Source organism: Ctenocephalides felis, unplaced genomic scaffold, assembly GCF_003426905.1.
Source record: "Ctenocephalides felis isolate EL2017-DRISC unplaced genomic scaffold, ASM342690v1 CF-g0.4_SCAFFOLD_01886, whole genome shotgun sequence".
NCBI lineage: Eukaryota > Metazoa > Arthropoda > Insecta > Siphonaptera > Pulicidae > Ctenocephalides > Ctenocephalides felis.
The window spans coordinates 136,973,622-136,991,736 of record NW_020538040.1 but is presented as its reverse complement, the minus strand read 5'-3'; the positions used below and the strand labels follow the sequence as shown (position 1 = coordinate 136,991,736).

The 18,115-nt window shown below is 28.2% G+C and overlaps 1 protein-coding gene across 1 annotated transcript in view; it reads left to right on the top strand.

The window, feature by feature from the left end:
* The first annotated feature begins 1,162 nt into the window (after nucleotides 1–1,162).
* LOC113375973 overlaps nucleotides 1,163–18,115 on the top strand; it is a 28,298-nt gene continuing 11,345 nt past the window's right edge. The window contains exons 1-18 of the mRNA XM_026615911.1: nucleotides 1,163–1,275; nucleotides 1,668–2,361; nucleotides 2,641–2,707; nucleotides 2,778–2,888; nucleotides 2,964–3,104; nucleotides 3,140–3,354; nucleotides 3,599–3,802; nucleotides 3,863–4,006; nucleotides 4,489–4,648; nucleotides 4,817–4,951; nucleotides 7,959–8,166; nucleotides 8,333–8,498; nucleotides 8,977–9,180; nucleotides 9,832–10,936; nucleotides 11,235–11,433; nucleotides 14,200–14,443; nucleotides 15,399–15,573; nucleotides 15,604–15,635. Coding sequence (XP_026471696.1) covers nucleotides 1,681–2,361; nucleotides 2,641–2,707; nucleotides 2,778–2,888; nucleotides 2,964–3,104; nucleotides 3,140–3,354; nucleotides 3,599–3,802; nucleotides 3,863–4,006; nucleotides 4,489–4,648; nucleotides 4,817–4,951; nucleotides 7,959–8,166; nucleotides 8,333–8,498; nucleotides 8,977–9,180; nucleotides 9,832–10,936; nucleotides 11,235–11,433; nucleotides 14,200–14,443; nucleotides 15,399–15,573; nucleotides 15,604–15,635 — 4,191 coding nt within the window. The 5' untranslated portion in view covers nucleotides 1,163–1,275; nucleotides 1,668–1,680. The remainder of the gene's footprint in view (nucleotides 1,276–1,667; nucleotides 2,362–2,640; nucleotides 2,708–2,777; nucleotides 2,889–2,963; nucleotides 3,105–3,139; nucleotides 3,355–3,598; nucleotides 3,803–3,862; nucleotides 4,007–4,488; nucleotides 4,649–4,816; nucleotides 4,952–7,958; nucleotides 8,167–8,332; nucleotides 8,499–8,976; nucleotides 9,181–9,831; nucleotides 10,937–11,234; nucleotides 11,434–14,199; nucleotides 14,444–15,398; nucleotides 15,574–15,603; nucleotides 15,636–18,115) is intronic.

Here is an 18,115-nt window from a genome sequence, read left to right as displayed (position 1 = left end):
TTTGTAGTATATGAAAAATGCTGTTATATTGAAAATTATTTTGAAATTCTATAACATTTCACATATATCTTTAATAAAAATGGCATATTTTTAAAAAAATATTTACGTCAAGTTTGAGTGCCACAATAATATAAATTTTACGGATTATAATTTTACAGATGAGAGCATAAATTAAATCCAAATGTTTAATTTGACACTTGTCTCATCACTATAATCTTAATTGTCATCCTTCCAAGGTACATGGTTTAATTTTGGTTTAAAGTATAAAGTTTAAATATAACATTTTACTTTTTTTTTAATATTATTGTTGATATGTCTTTATGATATATTTCCTTTAGAATTAGTCTTTTTTGTTATCATTCTTATGCTTTATTCTTGTAATTTTATTTATCATGTATGTAATAGCAAATGTCATTTACCTAATCCTCAAACATTATTACATACTTATATTTTCTTCTATTTTCCATATAGCTGCAATCATTCAATTAAAATGTATTAAAAATCAACAATGAAAATATTTTAAAAATCTTGTATACAATTACAATTGTATAGCATCATTTTAACTGCATCTTACTGTTTCAATCTAATGATACTTTATAGGCCAATGGAATTTAGAAATTTAAGATTTGTCAGTGATTTCCAAAATCAGTTTCTTTTTGACAAAAATATTATTTTGATTTATTTGTGTATGAAATTTTTACAATATCTTATGATATGGTTATGATAAACTCTCATTGACGTTTATAAAGAAGATTCAAAGTAATGTAATTGAACATCAATAAAAATGTCCATAATGGATGTGATTTTATTCAACTTGATAATAGTTTATTTGGTCATCACTGTGAATATAATATGTACATTTATACATAATTAATGTGTAATTAAATACATATTATATATGTACATGTAATCAGGAATATATTTGTGAATATGCGTGAAATTAAATATTTTTATTTGAAATTTTATGTTCAAGTGCATTTATACATATTAATATTGTTTTGTTTGTTTCAGGTTTACCATGGGAGGTTTTTTTATGATAGTTTGGTTGCAAAGCGAAACCAAATATATTTTTGTCAATAATTATAAGATAAGAATTTTACATTAAAAATAATATCTTTACTGTTTTATGTATTTTAATTTATTTTTTTATATTTTTATATTTTTCATTATGCATTTTTATGCCCAATTGTTGATAGATCAATGCTTTGAGTGCATTAATTAGTATTTAATATTTGATGGTGAGGATTTAAAGCACTTGCCGTGTATGATCCATGAGTAAGTATAAACTATCACTTCTTTATATATGAAGATAGAACCATAACTAATATGCGACCCCATATATATTTAATTTATATTTTTATTGTTCGTTGTTTTTTCATATTATTTTGATCAAATATATTATATTCATATATGATCCTTATTCTTTTAGTATTAAACAAGAGTGCAGTGCAAAACAATTTAGGTGTCAGTTTTATAAATTCTCTTATATCTTGCGAATAAAATCCTTTAATTTTACATAAAATTTTAATAAATCAGAAAAATTAACTTGCTGCATCTTCTTTCTGCATCTACTTGCTAGAAATCTATGCAATTGTTTTTTTCTGAATTTAACCATAAGAATCTTAGAATTGCTATGTTATTGGTGTGCTTTCTGATCTTAATTATAGATGAATAAAGAAAATGGAAACTGACATTCAATTACCTGCTGGCATTTCATTGATACCTGCTGTTCGGAAACCAATCAGAAGTGGAGACAATGACTTCAATAAAAAGAATCCTAGTGGCGACAGCTCTTCAACCAATACCGATGCGTCCGTTGAGGAACTCCAACTTAGCCCAGTAAAAACTGTTCAGAAAAGAAAGCACATTGCTGATATTAAGCCCAGTAAAAAATACAAGAATTCTACTAATGATGAAGATTTCCATGATTCATCTGATGAGGACGATGAGAGCGACTTTGAAGAAAACCATGACAGATTTTCAGAACAAGAGGGTTCGAAAGAAGTTCCACAAGATATTCCAGACATCTTGGGAAAGTTTGGCAATGTATTGCAAGGAAATAACGTAGTATTGAGCAAGGATGATAGTGCAGTACTTATTAAGAGTAGCGAGTTGGATATTAGCAAGACAGGTAGCAAGGACTTATTGTCTGTTGGGGAGGACAGTGATAAACTCATCACTTCAGAAAATGAAAAAAATAATGATGAACTGGAATTTGACATCACTGAAAAATTAAGGGAAATGGGAGAAATAAGTGTCAAGCCAGTTAAGAAAGGATATGGGGAACAAACTACTACGAAGAGGAATGATACTGAAGATGAGGTTTCGGTTGAAATTGCAACTAAGGATGGAGAAGATGAGGTGAGATTAATTTATATTTCAATTATTCAACATATAGTAAAATATCTAAGTATTTCTGTTTTAATTGATCTTGAAATAGGAAAACTTTTATAATACCAATTAAGTTTGCAACAGTGGTCTTAAAAAAGTTGATTGAATAAATGTGTGATAGATTACATCAGATTAGACACAAACTGTGACAGATTACACAGTTCTGACAGGAACATATTACTTTTTTTTATTGAACAATTGTTGTAAGATATGTTTCTTAAATAATCATTTATTTTGATACTTTATTAGGAGCAATGCACAGCTGAGCGCAAAGTGGGAAATCTTCGCAGAAATATTCGAGAAGTCATGGATGACCGTCCAAAGGCAAATTGCTTTGAACAGACAAAATAATAAAACACAAACACGTGTTCTTTCCCTGTTGCAAGGAAACACCTCTTTATTGAAACAAAACTCCAATTACAGTGGACAAAAAGTGGGAATTCCAGGCAATGGAACTGTTCTTATGAAAATACCTAACAAAGGTGTACAAAGACAAGGTAATTATAATTATTTACAATTCATTATATTACAATTGGATAAATAAAAATCTAATCTATGCACCTCTAATTTAGGTCTCAACTTAACTCCTTCTATCAGTATTGCTCCCGTTAAGTCTTCAACAAAGTCCACTGGATATCAAAGTTCTGACAGTGAACCAGAAGTTGATGTCAAACCAATTGTTTTTGATCATGATATTAAAAAACCTAAAAAAGGTATGTTTTATTATAATAATTATTATTATTTGTAGATAGTTCATCTGATGATGATTGTATTATCTTGTCTGATGATGAAGAACCAGAGGAAGAACCTGAAGAAGATACTCAAAACTCAGGTCTTCATGTTAATGATGCCTATAACACTCCTGATGAGCAAGGACGCGTTGTGATTAATATTGGACACCCAGAGGGTGATAGTGATATATTTCTTGCGCCACAAATAGCTCGTGTTATAAAACCACATCAGGTTAATATTTGGATTAAGACTGATGCACGTAATAAATACATTATTCAATTAATTGCTGGTCTAAAGAAAATAATAAACCTACAAAAATTACATTCTATTTGGTAATACCAGAAATTTGTTGAACTGATTCAGTAATGATGATATTGAATATAATAAATTATATGTATAATAAATATAATATATAACAATTTGCCATTATAAATCATTATTGATTAATTTTGATGACTGTTATTGTATTTTTTAGATTGGTGGTGTTAGATTTTTGTTTGACAACATTATAGAATCAGTGGAACGTTTCAATTCTTCAACTGGTTTTGGTTGTATTCTTGCCCATTCGATGGGCTTAGGCAAAACTTTACAATTAGTCTGCTTCTGTGATATATTTCTTCGACATACGTCTTCTAAAACAATTTTATGTATTATGCCTATAAACACATTACAAAATTGGGTAAGTTTTGCTGAATTATAATCAAATAATATTATGTAATAATTTTGTGGATTATTTTAGATGGCTGAGTTCAATATGTGGCTACCTGTGGATGCAGAGACGAGCCCTTTGCGGCTTCATGGTGAGGTTCGAGCTAGAAATTTTAACTTACACGTTCTGAATGACAGTCACAAAACATTAACTGCAAGAGCAAAAGTGATCCAGGTATAATTAACAATAAATTTACACTTTTTACATGGATATTAGATGATCATTTGCAATAGTAACTGGATATAATAGCTCCCTTAAAGTTAAACTTACTCTTAATTAACCTAATTTCATCATAAGTGTCATTAACTACTGTATTTTATCTAAGAAACAAGGAATTGACTGTTACTTGCTAGATATTAATCAATAAAATCTAAATTTTTTGCTTCAATTCTAACAAAGCTATTAAATGTTATATTTGAACCAAATAATCACATAGAATATAAATTACTGATTCCTATTTTTAAAAAGTAATTTATAGAAAATGATTTTTTTTTTATTTAAAAAGAGCTATTTCACATGGTGCATCTTGAACGTTTTTGACTTTGAAATGTTGTTTGGTTGATGTATTATTTTATTTTTAATTTTTATTTAATAAAAATCTATTTGTAACATCATTTGTACATATTGTATATTTAATTTTATTTAATCTTTTTTAGGATTGGACAAGGGATGGCGGAGTTCTATTAATTGGTTATGAATTGTACCGTTTACTTAGTTTAAAAAAGATGTGTAAGCCTAAGAAAAGGAGGGGAAAAAATCAAGCATCTCTTCCAGAAGATCCAGAAGATATAGAATCCAATAAGAAATTACTGGATGGTATGTTATGACCGAACACAAGTTTAATGTCTTGGATTTGTAATAACTTTATATGCCAATTTAAAAATGAACTACTCTAATTATTTAATAAATTCACTTCTAATATTATAATTATATATTATATAATAAATTCATTCATATATATAAATATATAATTTTTTTTTTTAGAAATGTTTGCAGCTCTTGTCAAACCAGGGCCTGATTTAGTAATTTGTGATGAAGGTCATAGAATCAAAAATTCGCATGCTGGTATATCTATGGCATTAAAACAGATTAGATCAAAACGAAGAATTGTCTTGACAGGTAATGGAAGATTTAAATATTTATTTTATTTACCACTTGCCGTGAAAAATATTTGTCATAAAGTTCTTCAGAATCTTCTATGTCACATGGTGTTGGATGGCTTGGAAAAATGGAAAAATGATTCATTGATATAATAGCATTATAACGGTGAACTAGGACATTTTATAGATTTGAGAAGCATTATAGTAATTGTTGTAATCAATATATATATATAATTCTGAAAACCCAAATCAATTCAAAACTATGCTTTTAGAACATATGATTAACTTGAACCACACTTTTAACATGTCAAATCCTTCTATTCTATACCTTGAAAAGATAGTTGAGTTTAGTTTTTACTTATAACTCTTAATACTTCTTGAGTCAACAAACGTAATTCCTCTCATCTCTTACATGACAGTTACAAAGTCATTATAAATTTTATGAAAAGTAATTCTATACAGTTTTAGAATCTTTCGTTTATTATATTATTTCTCTGTTTCTCATTCCCCTTTCGTTTCTCACATCCCGCTTCCACACTATCACTACACTTGCTGCGTAAACTTGATCAGTGTTCATAATGCATCGCTATTAAAAACACAAAATATAGGAGGACAATATATGCTCCTTTAATTCCTCGTTATTAATATATTAGTATACCATTCTTTTACACAAATTTAGTGTAATAAATTTTACATAATTAATTTTTTCTGTTGTTTTTCCTGGTTTGGTATATATCAACTTTGTATTTATGTAATATGCTTTTTAGATTACTGAATGACTGACACATCAAGTGTCAAAACATTTAATGGAATAAATAATTTTTCTTTTTAATCTTAATATATATATATATATATATATATATATATAAAAAGGGTGCACCATCAATATCGATGCTTTTCTGACGCAACCTTGTATCTCAGAAACTACTACTTTTCAGGAGAGACAAAAAACGTTTTATAACGAATTTTGAACTGCTGTTAACAATTTTTTTTATAATTTTTAAAAACATTCAATCTTGTGACAATTATTTGAGACAAGTATGATATTACAAACAATTAATCATTATTTTTTCTTCAATTCTTTGAGATACGTGTTTGTCGCACGGAAAAAAATGTAACATACGTGGTTGCGTCATGCTGTTTTCAAATAAGAGTACATGAATAACTTTCTTCAATTGTTTTATTTTGAGAATCGATCAACTTTTTAAATAATTCTTAATAAAAAAAACAAACATTATTAAACTTTAACGTTAGTTTATAATTACGACAATATAGTATCTGGCCATAGTTTAGGTATTTCAATATCTAGGATATTTAGCTCCTTCATGGATTTATAATTTACTACTTTGTGATTATCATTTTTATTGTTACTTTTATTCTTTTTTGTTATTATTTCTTTATTTAATGATTTTTTATCTGCGGATGACACATTATCTAACTCTAAAAAATACAAAATTTAATTTCATTTATTGTCAGTAAGAATTGATAATTGTTTAATTTTTGTAGCTTACTGTGATATTTGTTCTCAACATAATAAAAATATAACTAGTGGTGCATGGCATCGTGCCTTTAAGCAAATTGGTGGAACTTTCCGTTCCGTAATTAAATAGAATCGAGGAATAATAAATGATTACAAATATATTATTGTACGTACTATAACTTTTGTTATTTGTATTTGAATGACAAAATATAAGAATAAACTGGACAACGACGTTTATATATGTTTACATAAAAAGTAAATAAAAGTAAAAAAAAAACATATCTCATATATATTTCTAAGAATTATATAAACTAATTTGCAAATTTAAATTTATTTATTTGAAGTATATAAGAGAGTTTTAGAATTTTAGCTAGAATTAAAATTAAAATCCGAATCATTTTTCATATTTAAACGAAGAAATAATTGTAAATTTAAAAAAATGGACAAAAAAAATTCTGCTTTCCTAAACTAATCGATTCTTTATACTGCAAAATGTTCATTGAATCACTCGGATCGGAAGCTTTGAAACGACTGGGCCTGTCTTTTCCAGAAACTAATCACCACGTCATCAATACAAATTGAATGTTTTTAAATAATTCAAATCGGATGCTCTGTTTTCTCAATAGGAAAACGATTGTTTTTGAAGGTTTCAAATCGGTTGATCTGTGCTCCCGAAAACGTGGACAAAAAATTATATCCACACACACACACGCACACAAACACATACATCGATTTTTTAAGGTATGTCAAGATATTCAGAAACCTCTGAAACGTTAAATATGCAAAAAGTTTCATTTTCAATTTTAGGAAAATTACTATAACTTGCGGTAAGTAAATAATAAATGAATTTATTAACTATCGTTCATTAAGTTTTAATAACAATTAACTTAATTGAATAATAATTTTTATTAGAAAGATTGAACTAAACAACATTGCTGACAGCGAAACTTGTTTATATACGCCACCATGTATTCTGAGATACGAGGTTGTATTTTTCTCAATAAAAAACGTTCGGTTGATTTTTTTTTACAAAACTTCACAGATCTATGCGTCTATATTTAGTGATTGATTTTCCGATTAAAACTCAAAATCGTCAAAAATCGAGTTACGAGGTTGCGTCAGAAAAGCATCGATATGTGGTCAATGAAAACATTAATGTTTCGTTTGTGCAATGAAGGGGGTCACATTGTTTCTCAAACCTAGCTGGAAGAAGTTGTAAAGCTTTAAATTTGATAATAAATTAAAGCTTATCAAAATTCATTGAAAATTGTTCAAGTTATTCAACATTTACATTCACCACATAATAAGTACATTTAGCTGAGAGTTTTATTTACCTTTCACAATCTTTGAACCTCTTGATTAATATGAATGATGTTTTTTAGAATTTTGTGGAAAAACTTACATCTCATAACATTGTTTAATTTCAAAAATTTATATAGATTTCAAAGAACAATTGTGATTTAAAAATATTTTCAATTAATTCAAAACATTAGTTTTATATGAATATTTGCAAATTCATTTTTAAAAAAATCTAAATTTATTTCAGGGTATCCACTACAAAACAATTTGCAAGAATATTGGTGTATGGTGGATTTTGTGAGACCGAATTATTTGGGAACTAAGACAGAATTTGCCAACATGTTTGAAAGACCTATTCAAAATGGACAGTGTATTGATTCCACTCCGCAAGATATTAAATTGATGCGTTATAGAGCACATGTTTTGCATTCTTTACTTCTGGGATTTGTGCAAAGGTATGAAGATAAATCTGGGATTATTCAAAATACTAATGTAATACAAAATATTAATCATAAGCAATTGTTTCAAGATCATAAATTTAATTATTAGAACTTTTTTCTTCATTTTATTTATAATATCTAAATATGCTGCTTTTAAAACTATATGTATTTTTGTACATAGACGCTCACATGCTGTGCTTCAAACGTCACTTCCTCAAAAGGAGGAATATGTATTGATGTTAAGAATGACCCCATTTCAAAGAAAATTGTATGATACATTCATGAATGATGTTGTTCGTAAAAAAGCTGTTCCTAATGCTTTGAAAGCATTTGCTGTTTGTTGCAAGGTAATAAGATTTAATAAATTATATTATATATATATATATATATATATATATATATATATATATATATATTGTTTAATCTTAAATTTGATGTTGGTATAATATATTAGTTTGGGTTAAAGATCGTTTCATCAATAAAAATTATATGAATTCTTTTTTTTCTAATTTTAAATCCATATGTTTTGGCCAACATCCTTTCTTTCAGTGGAATATTCTGACAATTATAATAATTAAACTAAGTAAGTATTTTTCAAATTTCAACTCTTATTTTTGGGTCAATGCACGGGAAATCATAATTTGTTTTAGAGGTATAGTTTCTTCAGCAAAGTATCTTAATTTGATCCCTAGTATCCGAAAATCATATGTGCCTAAGCAACTTTTTTTGACCCATACAAATCAACTCGATATATATATATATATATATATATATATATATATATATATATATATAGGTTTGTGTTTAATATTCTTTTCTATTTAGATATGGAACCACCCAGATGTACTGTATCATTGGCTTCGGAAAAGGGAAGCTGATCTAGATCTAGATCTAGATGATGGAAGTGCTGACACTGGACCAAATACAGCAACCAATCAAACTGTGTCTTCTGTAAAACCTAAAAAGGGAGGTGGAAGGGCACGTGCAGGAACAGCAAAAACCACCAAGAAAGACAAAAAACTGCAAAAGGTAGTTTTTTTTTTGAAATTAGAAAAATGAATAGTTATTGCATATAATAATGATTATAATAATAAAAATGATAAGGCAGGCTAACAGTGCCAGAGCTTCAATTTCTTTCTCTTTCTCCATTTTGTTTCTGTGTTCTTTGTCTTAGCTTTCAAATCTGTTTTATTAACCAACCAACACAATTTCCCAATCTCAGTACTTTTTATTTCATCCATGTAGAATGCTTTTTTTCAGCTTTTTGTAATATTGGTAATGTTCAGTTTTTGCTTAAACTATACCATTTTTTTTTTCATTTTATTCTGCATTATTTTTGTCTTACTCCACATCTAAAAACACTTCAAATAAATTTTTATATCAGTTTGCTTGTTCATAAAGTTTTATTTTTTGTTTGTAAGGTTTTATTTTGAGCTTGTTTATATTTCAAAATGGAACATTATTACTTTTGTAAAATATTTGGAGAAATTTTTCATTTTTAATTTCGGATATGTATAATGGAAAAGGATTTTATTTCAATATTTAATATTGATTTGAGTGTTAACCAGGTTGAACATAACTCATTTTTGTTAATTGACAGGATAATACTACTAGCAAACTCAAATTAATTTTCTTATTGTATTTGTTAGTTTTAATTTTTATGAGTATATTTTTTACCAGGGTGTTGTCGCTGATCTTCCTGCATTTTCGACGGATGCTGTAGCCCAAGATGCAAAACCTTCTGCTTCGATTATTCCAAACAGTATTAACAATAGTTCAAACCCGGAAAGCACATCAGCTAACTCCAATTCCAAGTTTTTCATGCCCAATTCTGATAATTCAGATAATGCTATATCTTTTTCAAACATGGGAAATGAAAGAAACAATCAAACTTTTCCCCCGTCGCGACAAATGGAATCAGGAAATTACTCTTATCCATATGGATATGGATCTCAAAATAATTATTATCCACCAAAAGAAGAATACAGGACACCTCAATATTTACAAAACCAACCATCTCAATTTCCAAGTGGTGATAATTATAATGCTTTTCAATCTCAGCAACCGAATACAGATGCATATAGTTCTAATAATAGTGGTCAATATTGGGGCCAAAATTATTACATGAATCAACAAAGCACAGATTTCAATTACCCAAGTAACTACTCAAATAATATGTTTAACTATGATAATAGATACTCAGAATTTGATAATATAAAAACTGATGACAAGAATTGGAACAGTATGAGATTCGACAACATTAAAACTGAGGATAATAAAACGTGGAATTTGGATAAACAGGAACAGAATCAAGAAGTTGGCGACACAAACGAAAACTGTGATACAAACATGAAACTGGACAAAAAAAATATTTTAGATCTGAATTCTGACACATCTGGTGTAAAAAGTGAAAATCGTGTTAATTCACTAGAAGAACCTAATATTAAAATGCCTGAGGACATAACAATGGCTAAACCTATAGATGAGAATTTTGACAAAACTCTTGATGATGTTGATATTCAATCTCTTAAAATTCCACCCAAAGACGAAGGTATTCCTTATGATTGGGCAACGGAATTGCTCAAAGGATATGTGGATGGAGTTATTTCAAATTCAGCTAAAATGGAAATATTTTTCTGTATTTTGGAGGAGAGTATTAAGCTTAATGATAGGATATTAGTTTTTAGCCAAAGTTTATTCACACTCAATTTAATAGAAGATTTTCTACAAAAGAATGTTGTTACGGGGACTGATACGAAATGGGCCAAAAATGTTAACTATTATAGTAAGTATTTACTACATTTATTATCATGAACTACCCAATACAGATAAGTGAATTTGTCAGCTAAAACTAGGTTAATATATTATAACTTTTATTACCCTTGAAGAAAAATGTTAATTGGAAATAAATAGCTATGTTGGTCATTTTATAATCTAGTCATTATCAATAATATTTATATTCTACTGAGCAGAATTTTTAAAATTTCCCAGAAAAGCTAAACCAGTAATTTGTAGTTTTGGACTTTATTAATAAACTGTAACTTAATGATACTTTGATTCAAATCCACTTTTTTGCCTTTCAGGACTCGATGGTTCTACCAGTGCTCTAGAGAGGGAGAAGTTGATTAATGAGTTTAATACAAACCCTCATATACATATGTTCCTTGTTTCCACGAGAGCTGGCAGTTTAGGTATCAATTTGGTTGGAGCCAACAGGGTAATTGTATTTGATGCGAGTTGGAATCCTTGTCATGACACACAAGCTGTTTGCCGGGTGTACAGGTAAATTAATAGTGTTTGAACTCAATTTACTTGAGTAAAAATGTAGTTTGATATATGAATTGTTTTAAGTTTGACAGGATTTTTGTTTTTTCGATGTTTCAAGTCATTCTGAAAATTTTGGAAACAGTATGTGTGTTTGTGTGTGTATGTGTATGTGAGGAGATTTTTTATCTTTGGCCGACGTTTTCTCTAAAACAGCTGAACCAATTTCAAACTAGTGGGGTGTATGGCATCATGCCTTAATGCAAATTGCTGGAACTTCCCGTACCGTAACGAAATGTTTGAGGAATACTGAATATTTCCAAATAGATTATTATAAATATTGTAACATTGTCAAATATTATAAGAATTATATAAACTGAATTGCAAAGTTGAAATTATTTGTTTAAAGTATATTAGAACTTTAGTCAGAATTAAAAATAAAATCTGATTTATTTTTGATATACAAAAAAAAATTTTTTGAAAAAAAAAATTGATAAAAAAATTATTTAGAAACAAATTTTTTTTTCCAAAATCAATTATTTTGTTAAAACAAGCAGAAAGTTCTTTGAATCTTTTAAACCGGACGCTTAGTTCTCTCAAAAACTGCCATTTTTTTAACATTTAGCTCTGTATCTTCAATATGGCTGGGCCTACCTTTGCCAAAAACGAATAACCACTTTTCCCAATCATTACTAATTGAATGTTTTTCAGATCATTCAAATTGGATACTCCGTTCTCTCAAAAACTCGATTTTTATTTTCTGCACTCTTTGCTCTTTATCTTCGTAACTGCTGTACCTCCCTTTGCCAAAAACTAATCAGCACATTTCCCTATCAATAGGAATCGAATGTTTTTTGAACCATTCAAATCGGTTGATCCGTGCGCCTGAAAACGTGACCGAAATATTGTATCCATACATACATACACACACACACTCATCCAATTTTTCTGAGGTATGCCAAAATGTTCAGAAACTTTCTAAACATCAAGAACTGTGAAACTTTTCAATTTCGATTTTTGGACGATTACAATAACTTAAATCCATTCCATGTAATTCGATGAGAACTTGCGTTGATTAGATTTGCACTACAACCGTTCAAGTAGCACAAAAATGTTAAATTCTTTGTTGTACTAGCTTTAGTTTTTCCAAATTTTGATCACAAAGTTCTACCTGAATTTAAGTGAAATTTTGAATAATAGAAGAAAAATGTACAGGCCTTCGAATGATGGTAATTTAAAAGTAGTTCAAATAGCCGCACTGGTAGGAAATGGAGAATGAAAAATTATTTTCACATTTTTATGCACTAACAAATATTTTTTTACATTAATTGTTATGAACTACATATACAAAATCAGTGTAAATAGAATCACGTTATTATTTTTTTGATATCTTTATTATTTCCGACAAAAAGTGAATTTTTAAAAAGGGACCACTTTCACATGTTTTCACTGATATCTCAGCCAAAAGATGAGATAGGGAGTTGAAAATTGGTATGTCGTATTTTTTTTTTTTTTTTTGAAAAGACCTATGGCATCAATATCATTTAAATACCAGAGTGGGCCCGATTTTGTATGGAAACACGCCCATACCCTTTATAATTTCATCAAAGTTTGAAAAAATGAGCTGCGCTTTTTAGAAGTGAGTCAAAATTACCTATAATCCCCGTTTTTTCAACAACGGCCGAACCCATTCAAATTTTTTTAAAGCCTTTTGATGTAACTAGATAGTTAGCTTTGATTAGCTTTTTGATAAGATTGGTTTAGCTATTTCTTTAGAATTATCAAAAAAGTGCAATTTTTTCTGCTACGTTTTAACCAAGAGTCCTAGACTGATTTTGAAAATTCAAAAACTGTTCAATTCCGCGATTTGAATTAACATACTAAAATCTGATAGTTCTACGGAAACATTTATAAAAATTATTTGAAATTTGAATTAATCTATCCTGCTTTTAGAAAACACTCCAGGAACGTATTAGGCAAGCCTTTGTTTTTCAATATGTATTTTTTTTTTTCACAAATTGAATAATTTGCAATAGTTTATCTCATTATGAAACTCTATAGCAAAGCAAGTCAAAATTACTCATAAATTAATATATTGATTTCATCTTAATTCATTTAAGTGTAGAAATTAAAAAAAATAGTTTTTCTTTTGTTTCATATTTTAAAAGTTAGAGATACAGCTGTTTGATTATGATAATCTTCATCTGTTACCTGCCTTTTGCGAAACTTTAAACGCGTTTTTCTCAAAACCGCCTCTTTCAATACGATGCGCACGATTTCTAGAGTTCTACTGAACCGATTTACTTTAAATTTTCAGAGAATCTTCTTTATAGATTCCTCTCTGGAATATACTGTGAAATTTTTTTTTAAAATAGTCGCCGTTTTGCAAAAAAAAAATAATAATTTGTCTGTGGTATATACCATAGTGACAACATTCTAGATTAGTAGCCTTTTTATCTTTTTAATTTTGGATCACTAGGAGGGTTGCAATCATGGGCATTGTGGCGTGTCAATTTTTTGGAAACCCCTACTTCAGCAACTGATAATTTTTAAAATTATTAATCTTTTTTTGTTTTTTTTTCTGTACTCTTTTTACATTGATAAATAAATTATGGAAAAAATGATAGTAAAAAAATTCTTTTTTTACAATGTTTTAAAAATAACTTAAAATTCATGCCTCTTCACTAGAATACCCTCTTTATTTATATATGACGGAAAGTTCATGCAGCGTACGTTAAGACAAAATGTCGCTTACAACTAGTTATTAGATTTTTTTGCTACCAGGTATGGACAAAAAAAACCTTGCTTTGTGTACCGATTAGTCATGGATAACTGTCTAGAGAGAAAGATTTACGATAGGCAAATAAACAAGCAGGGTATGGCCGACAGAGTTGTTGACGAATGCAACCCTGACGCGCATTTGTCAATGAAAGAAGTCACTAATTTATGCTGGGATGATGAGCAAGACTCAGAGGTCTCGGACTTCTCACATGCAAAGGACAAATATATAGATGTTGTGATGCAAAAGGTAAGGTGTATTACATCTGTTGATTAAGTATTAGTATAAATTTAATCTATATCTATACTATATAAATTTAATCTATATGTCTACTATGCTCGTGACAACATATTTCGTTCGTTAAACTAAATACTTCTAAATTACTATTATTATTATTATTATTTCTTTCTTTGTTTATTTTTCTTTTTTTTTTTGTTTTATATAACTGTTATTGTTATATTGTTAAAATACTTAATAATTAGTTAATTAAACACTTACAATTTAAAAAACAAAAAATTTGAGAAACATTTTTTTTTTTTTTTTTTTTTTTTTTTTCTAATTATTATTTTCATAAGACTGTTATTGTTAAAATACTTAATAATTAGTTAACTAAAAACTTATAATTCAAAACACTTTAAAATTGTGAAACAAAATTTTAATTTTTTTATTTTGACTGTTATTGTTAAAATACTTAATAATTAGTTAACCAAAAACTTATATTTAAAAACACTTAAAAATTGTGAAACAAAATATTTCCTTCATCAAAATACCTAAAAATTTGTAAAAGAAAAAAAAAATTGTAAAAATATTTAACAATAACAATAAAAATGATAATGATAATATTAATAATAATAATAATTACAATAATATAAGATACTTAAATTTGTTAAAATATCATAAAATAACCTAAAATTTGTTAATATTGTAAAAGTATGTATTGTAAAGCTTATTAAAATTACTTATTAAATTTTTAAAAACACTTGTAACAAACAAACTAGTTATATTAAAAAAAAATTATAATTAAGTAAATATAAATAGGTTTATAGTAAATAAATTGAGTAATTAAATAGCTAATAATTAATTAAATTATATTAAACCTATAAAATATTGACTTAAGCCTTATTATAATATTAAATATTATACCGACGGCTTGTAAAATTAATAAATAAATAAATAAATAAATATCTCATTTTATCTTTCTCAGGTAGTAGAATCTTTCTCGCATGCTCTAAATAAAGAGCCATTTCAACATGAAAGTCTGTTAATTGATCGTAAAGAGAAGAAATTGTCACAAGCTGAGAAAAGGCAAGCACAACGCGGTTATGAATTAGAAAAGCAAGCTTCGACTAGACCAGCCTACTCTTACAACACCGGAGGTGGTATGCAGTATAGAACAATCAGGACACCAGATGGGGCTATTGTGCACAGACCTGTTGCTTCGGTAATTTATTTAATACGAATTTATTTTTCATGAATAGCATGAACATAAAATTGTAAAGAACACAGTTTTTAAGGACTTGCACCCGATTCTGAAAACAAAATTGATATAATTTTTTTTTTTTTTTTTGCTTTTTCCAAAAACAATAGTTTTGTCAATACAAGCAGAAGGTTTTTTAAATCATTCAAATTGGATGCTTCATTCTCTCAAAAACTATCATTTTTTGCACTTTTACCTCTTCATCTCCAAAATGGCTAGTCCTGCCTTTGCCAAAAAATTGATTACCACTTTTCCCCATCAGTACTAATCGAATGTTTTTTGAATCATTCAAATCGGACGCTCCGCGCTCTCAAAAACTCGATTTTTATTTTCTGCGCCCTTTGCTTTTTAACTCCGAAACGGCTGGACCTGCCTTTGCATAAGTAAGAATCAAATGTTTTTATAATACCTCAAAATCTGTTGATCCGTGCGTCCGAAATCGTGGACGAATTTTTTTTTTTAAAGACAGGGACATAAAAGCATTTGGATCAATGACATTCAATGTTGACAAAATGAGTAAACAATTTTGTCAAGAATAATTTTTGATCTTTTATGGAAAGACATTAAGGGATGGTTTATTTAACATCAGCGATTTTAAAAATGATTTAAAAAAAATAAAAGTGCCATTTTTGTCGCGCAGTAATAATATTTATTGAATGTGATAATGACCACAATTTAATTGTTGGTACAAACTAAAAAATGTATAGCAAACTTTTTTTATGTAAAATAACAAAAGAAAAATAAAATAATTATTTATGAACTGAAGAGGCTCTTTCATAAACAAGTTTACTACAAGTTTGAAGATGATATATTAGAAATTTTACTGTTTAAGAATAAAACAATGTAGTTCTTCTTTATCTATTTAATGTTTCATATGTAAAATAATACGTTTATGTTATCAAAATAAGCTTTTGGTAAATAACTTATTTATTTGAGCCATTTCTTTTTTTATGAATTGCTGAAGAGCAAAAACAGTGTGTGAGTTAGTACAGTGGTGTCTCGCAAAACATACGTTCATTCTGGATATATTCCATAAGTAATCACATAAGTAAACATTAATAAAATTAATTGTTGTGTAGTATGAAATATGCTCATCTGAAATCAAACATATAAAATTATTTATTACTTATTATGCATGTAATAATTTAATTATCAGTTATATCCAAAAGAGTGGTGCGGCATCTCTTTTTCGTCCCTTTGGCTTTTGAATTTTCAACTTCAAGCAACTATCGATAGTTACTTGTTTTTAACTTTTTTTTTAAGCGCTACTGAAAATAATAGCAAACGTATTAATACAAATTGTTTATTTTTTTCGCGTCAGTCTTCTTTGTAGTTTCTTGCACTTCTTTCCATTTAACTAAAAAGTCTTCTATAGCGGTAATAGAATAAATCTGCTGATTGGCTCTTTTGCTCCTCGTTTTTTTTTTAACTTCCCGTAGGGTAAGTTATAGTAATCGCAAAAAAATCTTCATATATCGTTACGTTTCAAAGGTTTCTGAATATTTTGGCATACCTTAGAAAATATGGATGTTTGTATGTGCCTGTGTGTGTATGCGGATACAAATTTTCGTCAATGATTTCGGGAACACCGATCAACTGATTTAAATAATTTAAAAAACATTCGATTCGTATTGATAAGGAGACTTGCTGATTAGTTTTTGGCGTAGGCAGGTCTAGCCGTTCCGAAGATACGGGGCAAAAAGTGCCAAAAACGGTAACTCAGTTTTTAAGAGAACGGAGCGTCTGATTTTAATAATTCAAAAAGCATTTTATTTGTATTGACAAGATGAAAAATTGATCAAATTTTCATAAAGGCAGGTCTAGCGGTTTCGGAGATCTAATGAAAAAAGTAAAAAAAAACAATCCATTTGGCGGTCAAAAATGATCATTAGACATATGCACATCAAATTATCAGATATTTTATAGAGATTTTAACAATAAGTATAAATTTTGTTTGCATTCCTATGGGTTCCGTACGAGTGTTTATCCGTTAGACGGCGACGCGGCGCTACGCGCTTTGACATTTTGTCTCTATGCAGTTAAAGCAGTACGATTTCTTTATAACAAGTTCAGAATTTCCAAAATATTTCAAAATAAAGAAAACATTTTTTTTTTCAAAAAACTAATTTTTTGTCAAATTTATAGTTTCTCAAAAATCTAATTTTTTAGAACTAAAATTTGTTCAAAAATGTTAATCGTTTCTAAAAAAATAATAATTTTTTGGTACGGGAAGTTCCTGCAATTTGCCTTAAGGCACGATGCCATGCGCCCCACTAGTTAGAATATGTAATTAAAAATTTTCTCAAGAGAATGTGCTTTATCCAATAATAGTACTTTAAGACTGAGCTTTTTTCTCTAGCAATTATGTTTCACAGGGGGGGAGAAACTCCCAAGAATCATACTTTGAAGATATTGGAACAATTCAGGCCTTCTGATCGGACTTC